This window comes from Lolium rigidum, chromosome 4 (genome assembly GCF_022539505.1).
Source record: "Lolium rigidum isolate FL_2022 chromosome 4, APGP_CSIRO_Lrig_0.1, whole genome shotgun sequence".
In the NCBI taxonomy this organism is placed as follows: Eukaryota; Viridiplantae; Streptophyta; class Magnoliopsida; order Poales; family Poaceae; genus Lolium; species Lolium rigidum.
In genome coordinates this window covers 270,198,446-270,218,182 of record NC_061511.1, presented here as the reverse complement: position 1 = coordinate 270,218,182, position 19,737 = coordinate 270,198,446, and the positions used below count along the sequence as shown (strand labels likewise).

Genomic DNA, 19,737 nt, shown 5'->3' with positions numbered 1-19,737 from the left:
AGCTTGGGGATGACCCGGTGGTTCACCCCTGCATATTATAAGAAGACTCAAGCGTCTAAGCTTGGGGATGCCCAAGGCATCCCCTTCTTCATCGACAACATTATCGGGTTCCTCCCCGAAACTATATTTTTATTCGGCCACATCTTATGTACTTTGCTTGGAGCGTCGGTTTGTTTTTGTTTTTGTTTTGTTTGAATAAAATGGATCCTAGCATTCACTTTATGGGAGAGAGACACGCTCCGCTGTTGCATATGGACAAATATGTCCTTAGGCTCTACTCATAGTATTCATGGCGAAGTTCTTCTTCGTTAAATTGTTATATGGTTGGAATTGGAAAATGATACATGTAGTAACTCTAAAATGTCTTGGATAATTTGATACTTGGCAATTGTTGTGCTCATGATTAAGCTCTTGCATCATATACTTTGCACCCATTAATGAAGAAATACTTAGAGCTTGTTAATTTGGTTTGCATATTTGGTTTCTCTAGAGTCTAGATAACATCTAGTATTGAGTTTTGAACAATAAGGAAGACGGTATGGAGTCTTATAATGTTTACCATATGTCTTTTATGTGAGTTTTGCTGTACCGTTCATCCTTGTGTTTGTTTCAAATAACCTTGCTAGCCTAAACCTTGTATCGAGAGGGAATACTTCTCATGCATCCAAAATCCTTGAGCCAACCACTATGCCATTTGTGTCCACCATACCTACCTACTACATGGTATTTATCCGCCATTCCAAAGTAAATTGCTTGAGTGCTACCTTTAAAATTCCATCATTCACCTTTGCAATATATAGCTCATGGGACAAATAGCTTAAAAACTATTGTAGTATTGAATATGTACTTATGCACTTTATCTCTTATTAAGTTGCTTGTTGAGCGATAACCATGTTTCGGGGACGCCATCAACTATTCTTTGTTGGATATCATGTGAGTTGCTATGCATGTCCGTCTTGTCTGAAGCAAGAGAGATCTACCACCTTCATGGTTGGAGCATGCATATTGTTAGAGAAGAACTTTGGGCCGCTAACTAAAGCCATGATTCATGGTGGAAGTTTCAGTTTGGACATATATCCTCAATCTCATATGAGAATAATAATTGTTGCCACATGCTTATGCATTAAAGAGGAGTCCATTATCTGTTGTCCATGTTGTCCCGGTATGGATGTCTAAGTTGAGAATAATCAAAAGCGAGAAATCCAAAATGCGAGCTTTCTCCTTAGACCTTTGTACAGGCGGCATGGAGGTACCCCATTGTGACACTTGGTCAAAACATGTGCATTGCAAAGATCCGGTAGTCCAAGTTAATTAGGACAAGGTGCGGGCACTATTAGTATACTATGCATGAGACTTGCAACTTGTAAGATATAACTTTCATAACTCATATGCTTTATTACTACCGTTGACAAAATTGTTTCATGTTTTCAAAATAAAAGCTCTAGCACAAATATAGCAATCGATGCTTTCCTCTTTGAAGGACCATTCTCTTTACTTTTATGTTGAGTCAGTTCACCTATTTCTCTCCACCTCAAGAAGCAAACACTTGTGTGAACCGTGCATTGATTCCTACATACTTGCATATTGTACTTGTTATATTACTCTATGTTGACAATTATCCATGAGATATACATGTTACAAGTTGAAAGCAACCGCTGAAACTTAATCTTCCTTTGTGTTGCTTCAATACCTTTACTTTGATTTATTGCTTTATGAGTTAACTCTTATGCAAGACTTATTAATACTTGTCTTGAAGTACTATTCATGAAAAGTCTTTGCTATATGATTCACTTGTTTACTCATGTCATTACCATTGTTTTGATCGCTGCATCCACTACATATGTTTACAAATAGTATGATCAAGGTTATGATGGCATATCACTTCAGAAATTATCTTTGTTATCGTTTTACCTGCTCGGGACGAGCGAGAACTAAGCTTGGGGATGCTTGATACGTCTCCGACGTATCGATAATTTCTTATGTTCTATGCCATATTATTGATGATACCTACATGTTTTATGCACACTTTATGTCATATTCGTGCATTTTACGGAACTAACCTATTAACAAGATGCCGAAGTGCCGGTTCCTGTTTTACTGCTGTTTTTGGTTTCGAGATATCCTAGTAACGAAATATTCTCGGAATTGGACGAAACGAAGACCCGGGGGCCTATTTTTCCACGGAGCTTCCGGAAGACCGAAGAACACACGAAGTGGGGCCACGAGGTGGCCAAACCATAGGGCGGCGCGGCCCGGGTCTTGGCCGCGCCGACTGTGGTGTGGGCCCCTCGTCCGCCCCCGACTCGCCCTTCCGCCTACTTAAAGCCTCCGTCGCGAAACCCCGATGCGAAAAACCACGATACGGAAAACCTTGCGAGACGCCGCCGCCGCCGATCCCATCTCGGGGGATTCCGGAGATCTCCTCCGGCACCTGCCGGAGAGGGGATTCATCTCCCGGAGGACTCTACACCGCCATGGTCGCCTCCGGAGTGATGAGTGAGTAGTTCACCCCTGGACTATGGGTCCATAGCAGTAGCTAGATGGTTGTCTTCTCCTCATTGTGCTTCATTGTTGGATCTTGTGAGCTGCCTAACATGATCAAGATCATCTATACGTAATTCTATATGTTGTGTTTGTCGGGATCCGATGGATAGAGAATACCATGTCATGTTAATTATCAAGTTATTATACATGTGTTGTTTATGATCTTGCATGCTCTCCGTTTCTAGTAGAGGCTCTGGCCAAGTTTTTACTTTTAACTCCAAGAGGGAGTACTTATGCTCGATAGTGGGTTCATGCCTGCATTAACACCTGGACGATGACGAGAAAGTTCTAAGGTTGTGTTGTGCTTGTTGCCACTAGGGATAAAACATTGGCGCTATATCCGAGGATGTAGTTGTTGATTACATTACGCACCATACTTAATGCAATTGTCTGTTGCTTTGCAACTTAATACTTGAAGGGGTTCGGATGATAACCTGAAGGTGGACTTTTTAGGCATAGATGCGGTTGGATGGCGGTCTATGTACTTTGTCGTAATGCCCAATTAAATCTCACTATACTTATCATGTCATGTATGTGCATTGTTATGCCCTCTCTATTTGTCAATTGCCCGACTGTAATTTGTTCACCCAACATGCTTTTATCTTATGGGAGAGACACCTCTAGTGAGCTGTGGACCCCGGTCCATTCTTTAATACTGAAATACAAATCTGCTTGCAATACTTGTTTTTACTATTTTCTCTGCAAACAATCATCTTCCACACAATACGGTTAATCCTTTGTTACGGCAAGCCGGTGAGATTGACAACCTCACTTGTTTCGTTAGGGCAAAGTACTTTGGTTGTGTTGTGCGGGTTCCACGTTGGCGCCGGAATCTCCGGTGTTGCGCCGCACTACATCCCGCCGCCATCAACCTTCAACGTGCTTCTTGGCTCCTCCTGGTTCGATAAACCTTGGTTTCTTTCTGAGGGAAAACTTGCTGCTGTGCGCATCATACCTTCCTCTTGGGGTTGCCCAACGAACGTGTGAAATACACGCCATCAGGATCTATGAAGGAGTCTGAGATGCTAATAGTGTTGATGTAGATCGGCGTGCCTTCAAGACCCAAATCTTCTCTTCTTCGTGGTGGTGGCTATGGTTGGAGAGGTGGGGGTGAAGTATGCACGGTGCTTCCGCGTGTTGTTGATGAAGATGGGTGATGATGTGATGGCTCTCCCCTCCTTTATATAGGCCTAGGATGGGTCTCTTACATTCCCCGAACTGACCTTAGCACCTAAGGAAATTCTAGGAACAAACGGGGACGAAATTCATGGAGAATCTCGTTTGTTCTAGGCATTTTCGAGATCCAGAACCCATGGTACGTCAACCTGACCGTACTAGTGCCCGTTAAGTATTATGCCCTTTTCAGTGTTTTGGTCTCCATTTTTTCATGCGAACTCCAATTTAGGTGTTCTTTGGCCTACAACTACAAGTTGTGCAAATCTCCCATGAAAATGAAGTATTACTTGTAATCATGCATTTGGAACATAATCGGAGCTAGATAGATCATGTAATGAGATAAAAAAAAGTTTAGGTAATGAAACACATGAAGCTTTTTGGACTCATATCGATCATCTAACTGAAATGGAGTTCGTGTTACCCAATGGCTCATGGAATGGAAAATTGGAAGATTCTTCTTGAGAGAATGCCAACTTCATCAAAATTATTTTCCCCACTTTATCTCCCGACACACTTAACTTGTCGTATGTTGATCATTACACTTGCGTACAAGTATGTTCCAAAAGGAGGAGGAGTGTGAGACACCAATCTCAATACAAGTGCAACTACATATGTCATCAGTTAAACCTTTATAGATAGAACTCTACATACCACTTTGGCATTGATGAATATCTGACATCAAGGTTGACGGTTGTGGATGATAAACATGAGCCAGCGTGGGATGATGAGGTCGATATCGTTGTGTGTGATGCAACAACACTTACCGCTAGTTCAGTTACTGCTTAAGTTCATGTACTCTTACTTACTTTAACCATATGATCTATATATGACTATTTAAGCCCTCGAGTTGGGAGGAATGATTATCAAATAAATTAAGCTCTAGACCTAGTTTTCCTTAGCTATCTTAGTGGTTCCTCTGTAAAAATTCCCTATTAATCGAAGGGTTTCCAAATTTCACTCAAAAAATGCAAAGAGCCACTAAAGAAGGAAAAATTATAGTAAATACAATTACATGCCTGACACATATCTCGCTTACGGTGGTGAAAGGCGCTGATCCGTATACTTTAAAAGTGTTTAAACATCCGTAAAATGCTATAATTTTACATAGGACCACGGACAAAGTACCTTCGTCGGTCCTAAATATTGCATGGATTTAACGAATCAAGACACATTTTAGCTCATATTTTGTCAAAATCCGCAACAAGTATTTAGAGCAGGAGAGAGAGTAGTAGATACATTGGAGATAAATTCATACCATTAAGAACCATATCGTTTCACTTAGTTATAGCGACCCTTTGCTTTTTATTTTTGTCAACTGGAGGAGATAGGAGTAGTAGATAGATTTGAGCGCGTTGTAGGTTTAAAAAAAATTCAAGCGCGTCGGTCTTCACACAGAAAATCCCCAAATCCCAGTCATTCGTTTCGGATTCACTGATTCAGCCGGCGTTTTCCCCCGTGGACGCCGGAACTGCAAAGAGCAGGAGGACTGGAGCCTGGTCATCCGTCCGTGCACCCTCGCCGCGCCGGCCACCACGACCGCCATCACCACCTGCTCTGCTCCCGCGCCGCGCTGCTGGCCGGGGGCTACAGGCCGAGCTGCAGCAGCGTTTCCCCGGCAGATCACGCTGGAGGACTAGGAGACGCCGTCCACCACGCGGGCAGACCACGGCGGAGCAGCCACTGCTGGCTTTGCGGCTGCCACGTCTGCGCCTTCGTCACCGTGGTCGCGCGGCGCCAACTTCAGCTCGGGATTGGGGTTTGTAAGTTCATTCCAGCGCCATGGCCACTAAGTGTTTGAGTTTATGTGTCAGCTGAGCGAAGCCTAGCACAGCAAAGGAAAGACAATGGAGGCGGCGGTGGTGGTGAGCGCATCGCGTGGCGCCTTGGGTGCTCTGCTATGTAAGCTTTCTGATCTGCTCGTGAGCAAGTACAAGCTGCTCAAAGGAGTCAGGGGCGAGATCATGTTCCTTAGAGCTGAGCTTGAGAGCATGTACGCGTTCCTGGAGCGGATGTCAGACGCGGAGGAGGAGCCCGACAAACAAGGAAAGTGTTGGATGGAGCAGGTGCGTGAGCTGTCCTATAACATCGAGGATAGCCTTGACGAGTTCATGCTCTGCATCGAACGTGAGCCCAACAGCAAGCCACATGGATTCAGCGGGTTTCTTGAAAAGAGCATGAATTTCTTAACGAAGGCCAACACTCAGCACAGGATCTCCAAGGAGTTCCAAGGCCTGAAGAGCCGTGTCATGGAAGTGAGCGAGCGGCGCATGAGGTATAAGGTTGATGACATCGTCACCAAGCAAAGCCACACGTCCGTAGATCTTCGCCTGTTGTCACTATATGCTGAGACAATCGGTCTTGTGGGCATCGATGGGCCAAGGGATGAACTAATACGGCTAATGATGGATGAAGATAGTGCTTCTGCACGACAGCTGAAGGTGTTCTCTGTCGTAGGATTTGGAGGTCTTGGCAAGACTACACTTGCAAATGCTATTTATCGCAAGCTAGAGGGGAAGTTCCAGCACAGAGCTATTATTTCTGTGTCCCAGAAGCCAAACATATGGAGGATTTTCAGAAATATACTTTCTCAAGTTGGCTTTGTAACACCGGAGCACACCAACATGGAAACATGGGGCCAGGATGAAGTTATCAGGACACTCCAAAACTTCCTTACAGGCAAGAGGTATATGAGCTTGTGATTGACTTTAACAAGAAGCATTTTCTCATGTGTTGCTCTATTTTCTGTGGAAGCTGCTATTTTAGCTTGTAAGTATTCTGGTGTAGGAGCTTGGTGCTCTTCTTTGAGATTGATGCTTCTGATTGAGAAGCTTACATCATCCCTTTTTGCAAGGCTTTAGATCCTCTTGATGGGTCATTCTATTAGAGCAACAGAACCGGAAATTTTCTGAAACCTGCTCTATAATCATGCAATTTCTTCGACCCTTGAAAGATCTGCTGTCAGCCTGTCACCATAGAGATGAGGAACACGATAGGTACTAGGGGAACCACCTATTGGTGAGGCGGTTTGGATTGTTGGTCAGTGGTTATACAATGTCACCCTCCATGGTTTTAATCGTGGTGTCCACCTTTATGCACACACGTGTGCACCTAAGTTAGAGCAACCATGATCCTCGATCTGCGTGTGCATCGACCCTTAACAGGAGAAACCATAACCATGTAGAAAAAATGACTCAATAGTGAGGACTCTGATGATTGATTTTTGTCTCGAAGTTCCTCTATTCAGCATTATTAGTATCTTCTGAGATCAGCATCATGACTTCAAGTACACAGGATAGCATTGTGAGTTCTCTATGTTGTTTTGCAAGTAAATTATTTTAGGCTTCTATCATGGTGTTTCTTGCTAACAAGTGCTGTTTTACTTGGTTTTGAAACTTATGCCCCTAGCCCTACATTAGAGACTCATGCCAGGGTTGCAATTATCGTTGACACTTGTACGCTGTGCTGTGTTTGTCTCAGTAGTCCGACTATCATACTTCAAGTCCAACTAAAAGCACCTTTGTGATATACAAGCTACATCCCAAAATTTATTCAACTTGTGGGTATTTGTGGCGAATAGCCCAAATTTATGGATATTTGTAACGAGTAGCGCAATGGTATTGGCGATTCTGTGGCATGCTTGTAGTCGGGCGAAACTGGATGTGGGTGTTGGTGTCGACTGCCGGGCTGCACTGCACATGACACATGACATGCAGGAGACTGCCCGTTATTTGCCTATCTAAGGGCGCCCTCCTACTATGTCCTTAAATATATGAATATCTAGGCCTTTCTTGGCCCATCTTAACAATTAACTTGCAGAATGAGCATATGCGCCATGTATGTTTTAGAATTCGATTCATAGAGAGTTTTTTGTTTAGCCTTTTGCACCTCACTTGCATAGAGAATTTTACTTTTTGCCTGATGCTTACTATACTTCACACAAAATTATCTTGCAGGTACTTTATTGTAATTGACGACATATGGGATGAGACTGCATGGAATATTATTAAGTGCGCTCTTCCAGAGACCATGAATGGTAGCAGATTGATAACCACTACGCGAATTGATACAGTTGCTAGAGTGTGCTGCTCCAATCACTATGACTATGTATATAAGATGAAGCCACTAACTGACCAAGACTCGAGAAAGTTAATTTTCAGCAGAGTATTTGGTTCGGAGGATGCTTGTCCTCCATATTTGCGAGAAGTTTCAGCTAAAATTTTGAAAAGATGTGGTGGTTTGCCACTCGCTATTATTACTGTATCTAGCATTTTGGCTAGTAAACAAAGTAAGCTGAAGGGGCAGTGGGAACATGTTCTGAATTCTTTGAGCTCCAACTTTGAAGTGAATCACACCTTGGAAGGAATGAGACAGATACTAAACCTTAGCTACATCAATCTTCCTCATTATTTGAGAACATGCATGCTATATTTGGGTATTTATCCAGAGGATTACACCATCGAGAAAAATGATTTGGTCAGGCAATGGGTGGCCCAAGATTTTGTAAGTAAGTTGCATGGGCGAGATCTGGAGGATGTTGCAGATAGTTATTTTAATGAGCTTGTCAACATGAGTATTATTCAACCAGTTGATATAGATCCTAACAACGAGGTGTTATCTTGCCGAGTACATGATATGATGCTGGATCTTATTGTACACAAGTGTACAGAAGAAAACTTTATCACTGTAACAGATGACTTACAAGCCATGGCAGGGCTGCCTAATAAGGTCCGTCGACTCTCCCTCTACTTGGATGGTGTAATAGATGCCACAGTATTGGGAACCACTCATCTCTCGCAAGTAAGAGCGCTTGCGAGATTTGGTACCTCAACATATGCACCTTCTCTGTTGGATTTCAAGCATCTCCGGGTTTTAACTCTTGAATTTCCAAGTGGAAACCATGGGCCCAAGATACTCGACCTTACTGGTATGAGTCATTTGTTCCAACTGAAGTATTTAAAAATCGTAGCATGTGGTGAATTAGCACTACCAAGGAAAATCCAAGGATTGGAGCAATTGGAGACATTGGAATTAAGAACATCCAGCATGGTTGAAATTCCAACAGATGTTGTTAATCTGTGTCGGTTACTGCATCTGGTCATTCCACAAGTGACACATTTGCCCAGTGGGATTGGTAATATGAAATCTCTACGTACTCTCAGAGAGTTCAGTTTGGGCCTCAACTCAGTAGAGACCATCAGAGACCTTGGAGATCTGACCAACTTGAGGGATCTGCAAATATCATCTTTTGGTGGGGTGCAATTGGATGACATGGAAAAGGGGCAACGGATGGATGTATTGAGGCATTCCCTTGAAAAGCTTTGCAACCTCAGATACCTGCGTATGGATCCTTATCTCCCTAACATATGCAGAGATGCATTAAGTTTCATGTCTGCTTCTCCCTGCCTTCTTCAGAGACTCCATATTTGGTGCATGTTATCGAGGGTTCCCAAGTGGATTGGAGAGCTCCATTTCCTCTATGACCTTGAACTCGTGGTTGAGGTGTTGGATGATTTTGGGATCCTTGCACAGTTGCACTCCCTTTTGCACCTTAAACTGCACGTCGAAGGAACTCTTAAAGATAAGGTCACCATATGCGGCATTGGATTCCTTGTTCTCAATCATTTTATATTCTCCTACATCAGGATATCAGATCTGACCTTTGAGGCAGGGGCAATGCCCAAGCTCCAGAAACTCGAGGTAAGATTCAATGAGCAGTACGGGAATGCGCCTGTTGGCATCGAGCACCTGTCAGGCCTCACTGAATTTTCTGTAAGCAACGGAGGGTATAATGCCTTGGAATCCAGCAGAAGTGTTTCACAGTCCGCATTGAGGAACGCCATGGACATGCACCCATGTCGTCCTGCAGCGAAAATCAACCCTTGTGGCAATTCGCAATTCCTTCGGTGCTTCGACGATGACGGCTTCAGTTGGAGGAAGTACGGCACCAAGAATGTCATCGGTGCCAAGCAACCCAGGTCAGCGACACTTGTACCTGAATTCACCTCACGCACATTCTTTTTGGCTCATCGTGTGACCGAGGTGGGATGAACAGAGCTCATGTTGAACTGAAATCTTGCAGAAGTTGCTTCCGGTGCGCGCACAAACACACACAGGGCTGCCGTGCGACGAAGCGGGTGCAGCCAACTGAGAGCGACCCGCTCCTGTTCCACGTCGTGTACATTGGAAAACACTCGTGCACTCCACATCCACAGCCTGCTCAGGAGCAGAGTTCCGTCTCCAAGGGGAGCATGCAGGGGATGGAGTGTGACTCAACTAGGAACTACTCGACGGGCGATATGCCGCACCGGGATACTGATTACTGGGATAACTGTGGTTACTTCTGATGAAGGACTGTAGCGTGTTTCGGAGGAACTATGTTCTCTCTCGGTGATGTAGATTCTCCAGAATTAGGCGATGACATTATCTCTTTGTGGTTCATATATCTTGTAACCTGATTCATCATGAGCCTTCCTGTTATGTGTGAGCAATCTGTAGTAAACACACTAAAACATGCTTTATCTTCTTCATGTATGAAATTCCTTTCATTTTATTTGATTGAGTAGACTAGACAGTGATGTAGCTGATCCTGGTCCTGCTAGGCTATTACCTGGAATTTTTTTTGGTTAACCATCTGTGTCCTCACGTTCTGTGGCAGGTAGCTAGCTCCGAGAACTCCAGGTATATTTAGCCTTTTTTAATCATTTTGAGGATACACACAAGGTGGATTCATAATTCTTGTGAAGTAATTTCATCAGCAACTTGTAATACTATTACTCCCCCTGTTTCATAATTCTTTTTGTGGTTTTAGTTCGAATCTGAACTACAACCACACCAAAATTATGGAACGGAGGGAGTTTGTTGTAAAATTTCATAATCAAACTCAATATGTAGCTTGAGAAACAAAAATGACTTTTTTTTTTACATTATCCCCATTTACAACCCAATTTGAACTAGCTACTATCCATAGCAATATTTGTTATTATTTGGTTCCTAGTGTTATGTTTTGAATAGAATTTACTAACATAACGGATGGATATTTTATCTGTCTTTATTTATTTCTTCTTATAATATTTTATGACTTTTATGGTTGACTATTAAGAGTACCTCACACGCGGGAGTGAATGATGAGTTCTCGAGCGTGTGAGCATATTACCATAACCTAATGAAGGCATGGGCATCTAGAACACACAATTTTCTGCATGAAAAGCCTTTTATCAAGAAGCACAATTCACCTCGGGCCGCTTCTAATGAACTGCAGTTCTCTGGGAAAAACCTGAAAGGCTTTGCTCCAGCTTTTTTGGGTAAGAGTATATATTTATATTAAGAAGATACCAATTATACCTAAACTTAGTTTAGGCTCTTAGTTAATTAGCCAATTAATTAATTAATTGTGAGCTCTCCTAAGCCCATATCCAAACTCAGTATACCCACTTAGGGCAAGTACAACGCGGGCGCTTGCCCCAGGCGCCAGGATCAAATTCCCGGTAGTTAGGCTAGATTCCCATCTGACATCAGGAAAAGAAATAGCGTCACCGCAAACTCTGGCGTCGGCTCTTGCCTATAATATAGGCTATTTTCTTTGATCGTAAGCGCCTGGGTTTGCCGTTAGCGATGGAGATACAGGCGCTAGGATAGACGCAAAACGCTTAAACGTTGACTTGTTTTCCCTAAGCGCCCAAATAAGCAGCGGTGCGTTGTACATGCCCTTATGGGCATACCGTTAGCGCAAGATAGTCTGTCGTTCTGCCTCCTCATCAATCGGCTCCGGCAAAATGGTTGCCCAAATGCTGGACAAACCGTTTACCGGACAGTCCGCCGTTAGCGCAAGACTATCCGGCGCTCAAATATTCGCCGATTTGTTTGACCTACACGCAACCGCTGCCCCTGCTGACATACCTACGAGGCCTTGCCGAGGCTAGTGCTGTCATGCACGTCTTGCAATGTCTGGTGGCCCGCAAGCACCGCTTTGCCATGCCTCCCGCCTCCCCTCCACAACCGCTACCGCCCGACAAAGTTGCCACTGATGAGCTGACAACAACGTACATGCATACTACTACTACCACTAGTAAAAAACAGGCCTTTCGTCATGCCCCTTTAGTTCCGGCCGTATTCTAGGCCGGGACTAAAGGTCTAGCCACGTTGCCCCGAATCCGTCCAAGCGTACGACACCCATTGGTCCCGGTTCGTTAGGGACCATTTGTCCTGGTTTGGAATACAAACCGGGACTAAAGGGTTCTGCGGCCCGCTGCGCCTGTTGGCACCCCCTTTAGTCCCGGATAGTGACACGAGCCGGGACTGAAGTCAAACCGTTCGTTTCCGAGCGCGGAAGCCGATCGTCGTCGCCATTACTAGCGCGGAAATCGACCGTCACGCGCGGCCGGTGCCACGGGAATTTAGATTGCCGGCGCCGGCGGCCGGCCACGGGAATTGATTAACCGGTGGTTGGCCTGTTCATCTTCACCTCCCTCACCTTTATATGCTTCACATCTCCTCCACCATTTGCCACATCTCTTCACATCTCCATCATCTCTCCCAAAAAGCTCTCTCCCGTCAACGTTCTGGCCCCAATGGAGCACCTCGCGCGCGCTCCGGCTCCTCGATCTCGGGTGTACTATCTCACGGCCGAAGGGATGCACTTCAAGATCACGGTCACTCCCGTGCATCTATGGTGGAGAGGTGGATCCGTGCCGTCAAGAGGGGTTTTCTCGACGTCGCACCAATCAAGTGCGTCGGCTTGGACTCGAGTTCACCAACCCTCGCGAGGGTAATCAACGCGCCGCCGTCCTTCAACTCTCGGTGGCTACTGAGAATTTGGTCTTCCAAATTTGTTGGGATGATGAAGTGCTACAAGTTGTCAAGGATTTCTTGCAGGACAAGACCATCAAATTCTGCAGCGCGGCTATCAGCAAAGACGTGGAAATGTTGAGTTCCTACGAAATTGATATTACGTCTGCGTTCGACCTCCAAAAGATAATTCCGAACTCTACCAAAAATCCCATTCCAGTCTGTATGATCTGGCAAATACTGTTGGGACAAAACTTGAGAAGAAGAAGAGGAAGAGGGACAAGAAGAAGAACAAGAAGAAGGACGACGCGGAAGAAGAAGATAAACTGATTTTTGGATGGGCCAATGTTCCATTGAGCTACGAGCAAGTGCACTATGCCGCTCTAGACGCTCGCCTGGGTTTCGAGATGGCTAGGAGGTATTGGAGGCTAGTTGGCTACAATAGCCATGTTGATCGTCTCAATATTTAAAGATGATGAGTAGATGGCGGTGTGATGTGTGGCGTGTGTCTTCTATATTTGTATGAACCTATGAATCGTCTCAATATATCGAATCTTTCTATTGTTATTCAAATTTCTCATATTTTTCTAATTGCGGTTTAGAGATTCCTCAAATATTAATTATGTCGTATTCAAATTCCCCACATTATTTGGCCATTTTATATGAATATGCATATATTATTTGATAATAATAATAATAATAAATGAATAAAAACAAAAATTATTTCGTATTCAAATTCCCCACATTATTTGGCTATTTTATATGAATAATGCATATATGATTTGATAATAATAATAAATGAATAATTTTTTTTATTTCGTAGTCAAATTCCCCACATTTTTCTAATAATAATGCATATATTATTTGTCCAATTGCGGTTTACAGATTTAAAGAAATTAATTATTTGGCCATATTATATGAATAATGCATATATTATTTGGTAATAATAATAATAAAATGAATAAAAGCAAAATTATTTCATATTCAAATTCCCCACATTATTATTTGTCCAATTGCGGTTTACAGATTTAAAGATATGAATTATTTGGCCATAATATATGAATACTGCATATATTATTTGATAATAATAATAATAATAAATGAATAAGAACAAAATTATTTTATATTCAAATTCCTCACATATTTCTAATAATAATGCATATATTATTTGTTCGATTGCGGTTTACAGATTTAAAGATATTAATTATTTGACCATACTATATGGATAATGCATATATTATTTTTCTAATAAAAATAGTTTAATTACTAATTTTATTTTTATTGGAATTCAATATTATTATCTTATTCATTATTGTTTACTTACATAATTGTTTTTGGTTAAAAAAAAACAAATGTGACATAATGGTGTAAGAGTTAATATGATTGATATGGTAGTATTTACACAATCACATTCGCGGGAGCACAGCAGGAAAGAACCGAGGAGTTAAGCATGCTGAGGGTGGAGTAATGTGTGAATGAGTGACCGACTGAGATGTGACCAAGTCTAGAATTTGACTACAGATTAAGTGCAATTAGTGTTAAAAATGGTCCAAGTGAGAGAGTAACGAGTCAAACAATTAGAAAAATGAAAAACAATTTCAGAAAATAATAATTAGTCATGGTTGGACTTACGAGCCGGGACTAAATATTCTCCAGCCAAACGCTGTATTACAGCCACGTGGAGGACCATTTGCCCCGGCTGGTAACCGGACCGGGACTAAAGGGAGCTTACGAGCCGAGACTAAATGTTCTTCCGCCCAAACGCTGTATCGCAATCACGTGGAGAGCCATTTGTTCCGGCTGGTAACCGAGCCGGGACTAAAGGATTCGCCTTTAGTTCCGCCTGGATAGTCCGGATTTGCCAACCGGGACTAAAGCCAGTTACGGGCCGGGACAGAAGGGCCTAGCTGTAATATCCCAGTATTTGGGGTTACAAAAATAGAGGAAACAGATGTGTGCATTGCATTCATGCATAGAAAATCTGGAGAATTTTCGCGCTTTTATATGAAACACAAAGAGATCAAGGTTTCACTTGTGTTGATGGGAATTGACTAAGGTCAGCGACACGAGTGCGATAAACTTTGACATGACCTTTGTTGATTTCGAAGTTGTGAGAAAGGCAAGTGAAACTTAACTGAAATATAAATGACAACTATGCAAACAATAATTGGAATTTGGGTTCCAAACAATCATATACAATAAAATATAAAAGAAATTCAAATAAGTATTTGAATTCAAATTTGAATTCAGATTATAACTTTCCAATTATAATTCAAACAATGTTGAATTAAGAATAGGGAAATTACATTCTATTAATTGAATACACATTTACAAAGTCATTACAATATCCAATATTAATACAACTTACAAATATTACAAGTATGAGAAAAGTAAAATTAAATCCTAACCTAAATCTAGAAGATCAACATCATCTTCTTGTACAACTCAATCCCCTGCAAAACAAACAAAACACAAAAAGGGAAGTGATTGCCAAATGGCAAGGTTAGAATAAGATAAACAGTATAGATATTTTGGTGGCCGAGCTGATCCTCAAGGGGAGATGCACCCGGTGGAAACTTGCACCACACGGGCAGGCAGCTCACACACACATGCAGTTTGGTGTGTTGTCAACACAGCTACAACAGTATAAATAGTACCAGCAGTTCTCCTAGCACACACGTATCAGTAGTTATCCAGAAAAGGTAGAACTCAAGAACACCCATAGTTGGCCACTCAAAACCATCAGGAAGCAAATCAAGCCATCAGGAGCTACAGGCTAGCACAAGGATAAGGTTTTACTCCAGAATCAAGAAGCTCAAGCTATCAAGATCAGAAGGTAGGAATCCACCAGAAATGCAAATATCTGTTCTTGCATTTGCATAACCACATGAAGTGAAATACGGGGGGAAACATGAAGCCATCAGGTCCTTATACCCTGCAACTAGATTTTGATCTAGGAGGGTTGGAGGGATCTATTTCTCTCAGATAGGCATAGAGGTGCTATGCTGATCATCGAGATTGGGAAAGCCATCTTTTAGTATCTATCCTTATCCAATATTGAGCCTCAGCCTTTTGCATCATCGGCTAAAGCAAGCATCGATCTGTCCATTCAAGTTAATTCAAGCATCATTAGGAGCTTGGATGGACAGATTGCATCATCTGACCCTACAGCTATGATCAATGCCTACTTCTCATTTTACACAAGCACCTACAGCACCAGATCCTATTCATACATATGTATCATGTGCACACTCATCTGAGGCACCACAGGATAGATGTGATAATTAGAAAGCACATGGGCACTTATGTAAAGGAAGAAAAGACATTAAACCTAAGTTGTAAGAACATCAGCTTAAGCACAAGCTAACCACCATATAAAGTATCCATTTATAAGCAGTATATCTATCCAGAGATAGATCTCAATACACCACCAAGACAAGCTTGTTCAGGATTATATATACACATGATCTATGAATGTGTAACCACATCCCAGAACTAAAAGCACAAGTAAAATGGGGCACCAAAGCTCTGTAAGCATGCTTCTAAGCTCACAGTCAAACCACCAAACCAAGCATCAAGTAAATAATGCATGCTGCAGTGTATTCTCAATTTCATCAGTAAAGGAAATACAGACTGACTACATATGCCTGGATGATTAATCATCCAATTAGAGGCATCGCTGTAATTATTAAGCAAGGATCTGTCCAGTATTGTTTGTGTACTCGATTTAGTCATCACCATAATCAGCCTGTAATACACAACTTGCTCCAGGAATTACTTGGGGTCCAGAAAATGAATTCCAGGCCAACCAAGTAGTGTATAGTTACAACCAAGCCATATGAAACAGGCAAATAAGCTCAACAGCAAGCCAACAATTAAATCCTGCTTGAGAAATCAATAATACCTGTTCCTTGCATATATAAGCCACTAAGAATTAAACAATAGTATCACTGAATTGCCTCAACCAACAGTAATATCCATATTCAGTTTTGCTAGATATAACATTTCAGCAAAGGCCAGGGATGGTTATCCATCCAAATTAAGGCTGCAATGGTAACAGCAGACCAGCAACCCTTTTACAGAATTCCTAGATTACCAAATCATCCAAACTGGAGCCTTACAAAGCACATATTAGCTATCCACTCTTCAGCATACAATCTAGCTCACTAGAATAAGTATTTGACTAATAAATTTACAAGTCATATAGCACCCGAATCAGCATTCCCAAGCATATGCAATAATCAGGCCTAGCACACACAAATTCATGACCACCAAATTTATGGTCTAGAGAGAGAGAGAGGAGTAGCTCACAGTACCGTAGAGGAGAAGTGGTAGTCGACGCCGAGGTTGCGTTTGTAGCGCCGTCCATCGGTGTCGAGCACAACAGCTCACAGACATATCACATCACCACCACGAGCACCCCACCACCAACCACCTTCACCACAACACCATCCGACCAAGATCTCAAGGAGGAGGCGTGTATGTCGCAGGGAACCAAGCGGAGGCGCAGAGAGCAGAGCCAGTAGAGGAGGCGGTCTTGGGCGAGTTATCGGAGCCACGGAGGGAGCAGCCAAAGGCGCCGGAGACGGTAGCGGCCGGCGGCGACCATGCCAACCCGCAGCTTGGTGTTGCTCCAGGGGTGCAAGCAAGGGCGTGGCGGGGATGACGCCGATGGTGGGGTTCAGTGGAGGAGGTCAAATGGAGCGGGGGCGGCTGAAGCTGGTCGGCGTATTGGTGGGGCTGGAAGCGGCCGGCGATGGCCGGACATACAGGAGACGGAACTAGGGTTCCGGGGTCAGAGGCGACCGCTAGAGCCCACGAAAACCAAATTAACCAAGGGGAGGTGATAGAGCTCGTCGAGGAGAGCAAAAGCCCCATCACGATGGTACCGAGGTTGGCCGGGAGCGGCTGGGGGCGGGCGGCGACGCCGCAGGGGCATGGTGGTCGCGAGAGAGAAAGAGAGGAGGGGGTCGTGTGCGTGAAACGAGAGAGGGGAGAGAGTACTGGGGGTCGATGACCGGCCGGGTTCGGTCCTAAAACCGACCAGGTTGGGCCAGGCCTGGTTGACCTGGCCATTGGGCCAAACCAACTGGCCAGTTGGTCTATGTTTTTTTTTTTCTTTCTTAACTTTCTCCTAGGAAATTTTACCATTTAAAAGAAATTAATTAAATAACAGCCAATAAATACAAGTGGGTAACAGAAAATTACCTTAATAATAATAATATTAAAAAAAATACTTTAAAGTTAAAGGAACAATAATTTGAAGTTTTCTCTAAATTTTAAAAGGCCTAATTTCAAATCCTAAACTAATAAGACCTAAATACTAAACATATAATTTATGGTTTCTGATGGCGTGTATTTCACACGTTCGTTGGGCAACCCCAAGAGGAAGGTATGATGCGCACAGCAGCAAGTTTTCCCTCAGAAAGAAACCAAGGTTTATCGAACCAGGAGGAGCCAAGAAGCACGTTGAAGGTTGATGGCGGCGGGATGTAGTGCGGCGCAACACCGGAGATTCCGGCGCCAACGTGGAACCTGCACAACACAACCAAAGTACTTTGCCCCAACGAAACAGTGAGGTTGTCAATCTTACCGGCTTGCTTGTAACAAAGGATTAACCGTATTGTATGGAAGATGATTGTTTGCGAGAGAAAATAGTAAAACAAGTATTGCAAGCAGATTTGTATTTCGAGTATTAAAGAATGGACCGGGGTCCACAGTTCACTAGAGGTGTCTCTCCCATAAGATAAAAGCATGTTGGGTGAACAAATTACGGTCGGGCAATTGACAAATAGAGAGGGCATAACAATGCACATACATGACATGATAAGTATAGTGAGATTTAATTGGGCATTACGACAAAGTACATAGACCGCCATCCAACTGCATCTATGCCTAAAAAGTCCACCTTCGAGGTTATCGTCCGAACCCCTCCAGTATTAAGTTGCAAAGCAACGGACAATTGCATTAAGTATGGTGCGTAATGTAATCAACAACTACATCCTCGGACATAGCGCCAATGTTTTATCCCTAGTGGCAACGAGCACAACACAACCTTAGAACTTTCGTCACCTGTCCCGGTGTCAATGCGGGCATGAACCCACTATCGAGCATAAATACTCCCTCTTGGAGTTAAAAGTAAAAACTTGGCCGAGCCTCTACTAGTAACGGAGAGCATGCAAGATCATAAACAACACATATGTAATAACTTGATAATTAACATGACATGGTATTCTCTATCCATAGGATCCCGACAAACACAACATATAGAATTACAGATAGATGATCTTGATCATGTTAGGCAGCTCACAAGATCCAACAATGAAGCACAATGAGGAGAAGACAACCATCTAGCTACTGCTATGGACCCATAGTCCAGGGGTGAACTACTCACTCATCACTCCGGAGGCGACCATGGCGGTGTAGAGTCCTCCGGGAGATGAATCCCCTCTCCGGCAGGGTGCCGGAGGAGATCTCCGTAATCCCCCGAGATGGGATCGGCGGCGGCGGCGTCTCGGCAAGGTTTTCCGTATCGTGGTTTTTCGCCTCGGGGGTTTCGCGACGGAGGCTTTAAGTAGGCGGAAGGGCGAGTCGGGGGCCGGACGAGGGGGCCACACCATAGGGCGGCGCGGGCCCCCCCTAGGCCGCGCCGCCTTGTGATGTCGCCACCTCGTGGCCCCACTTCGTATGTTCTTCGGTCTTCTGGAAGCTCCGTGGAAAAATAGGACCCTGGGTCTTCGTTTCGTCCAATTCCGAGAATATTTCGTTACTAGGATTTCTGAAACCAAAAACAGCGAGAAAACGAGAACCGGCACTTCGGCATCTTGTTAATAGGTTAGTTCCGGAAAATGCACGAATATGACATAAAGTGTGCATAAAACATGTAGGTATCATCAATAATATGGCATAGAACATAAGAAATTATCGATACGTCGGAGACGTATCAAGCATCCCCAAGCTTAGTTCTCGCTCGTCCCGAGCGGGTAAAACGATAACAAAGATAATTTCGAAGTGATATGCCATCATAACCTTGATCATACTATTTGTAAACATATGTAGTGAATGCAGCGATCAAAACAATGGTAATGAAATGAGTAAACAAGTGAATCATAAAGCAAAGACTTTTCATGAATAGTACTTCAAGACAAGTATTAATAAGCCTTGCATAAGAGTTAACTCATAAAGCAATAAATCAAAGTAAAGGTATTGAAGCAACACAAAGGAAGATGAAGT

At 43.3% G+C, this 19,737-nt stretch overlaps 1 protein-coding gene across 1 annotated transcript; it reads left to right on the top strand.

Annotated features, from left to right (window-relative positions):
• The first annotated feature begins 5,564 nt into the window (after positions 1-5,564).
• LOC124648768 (disease resistance protein RGA5-like) lies at positions 5,565-10,064 on the top strand. The gene is made up of 3 exons (XM_047188477.1): positions 5,565-6,403; positions 7,674-9,695; positions 9,800-10,064. Exons 1-3 carry the CDS (start codon positions 5,565-5,567, stop codon positions 10,062-10,064), a joined length of 3,126 nt encoding a protein of 1,041 aa, XP_047044433.1.
• The last annotated feature ends 9,673 nt before the right edge of the window (positions 10,065-19,737 follow it).

Excerpts from the sequence above, each read along its gene's own strand:
- LOC124648768 (XM_047188477.1), top strand. The coding sequence starts at position 5,565 with ATGGAGGCGGCGGTGGTGGTGAGCGCATCGCGTGGCGCCTTGGGTGCT. Across the intron at positions 6,404-7,673 it reads AACTTCCTTACAGGCAAGAG|GTACTTTATTGTAATTGACG; the intron begins GTATATGAGCTT and ends ATTATCTTGCAG. Across the intron at positions 9,696-9,799 it reads ATCGGTGCCAAGCAACCCAG|AAGTTGCTTCCGGTGCGCGC; the intron begins GTCAGCGACACT and ends GAAATCTTGCAG.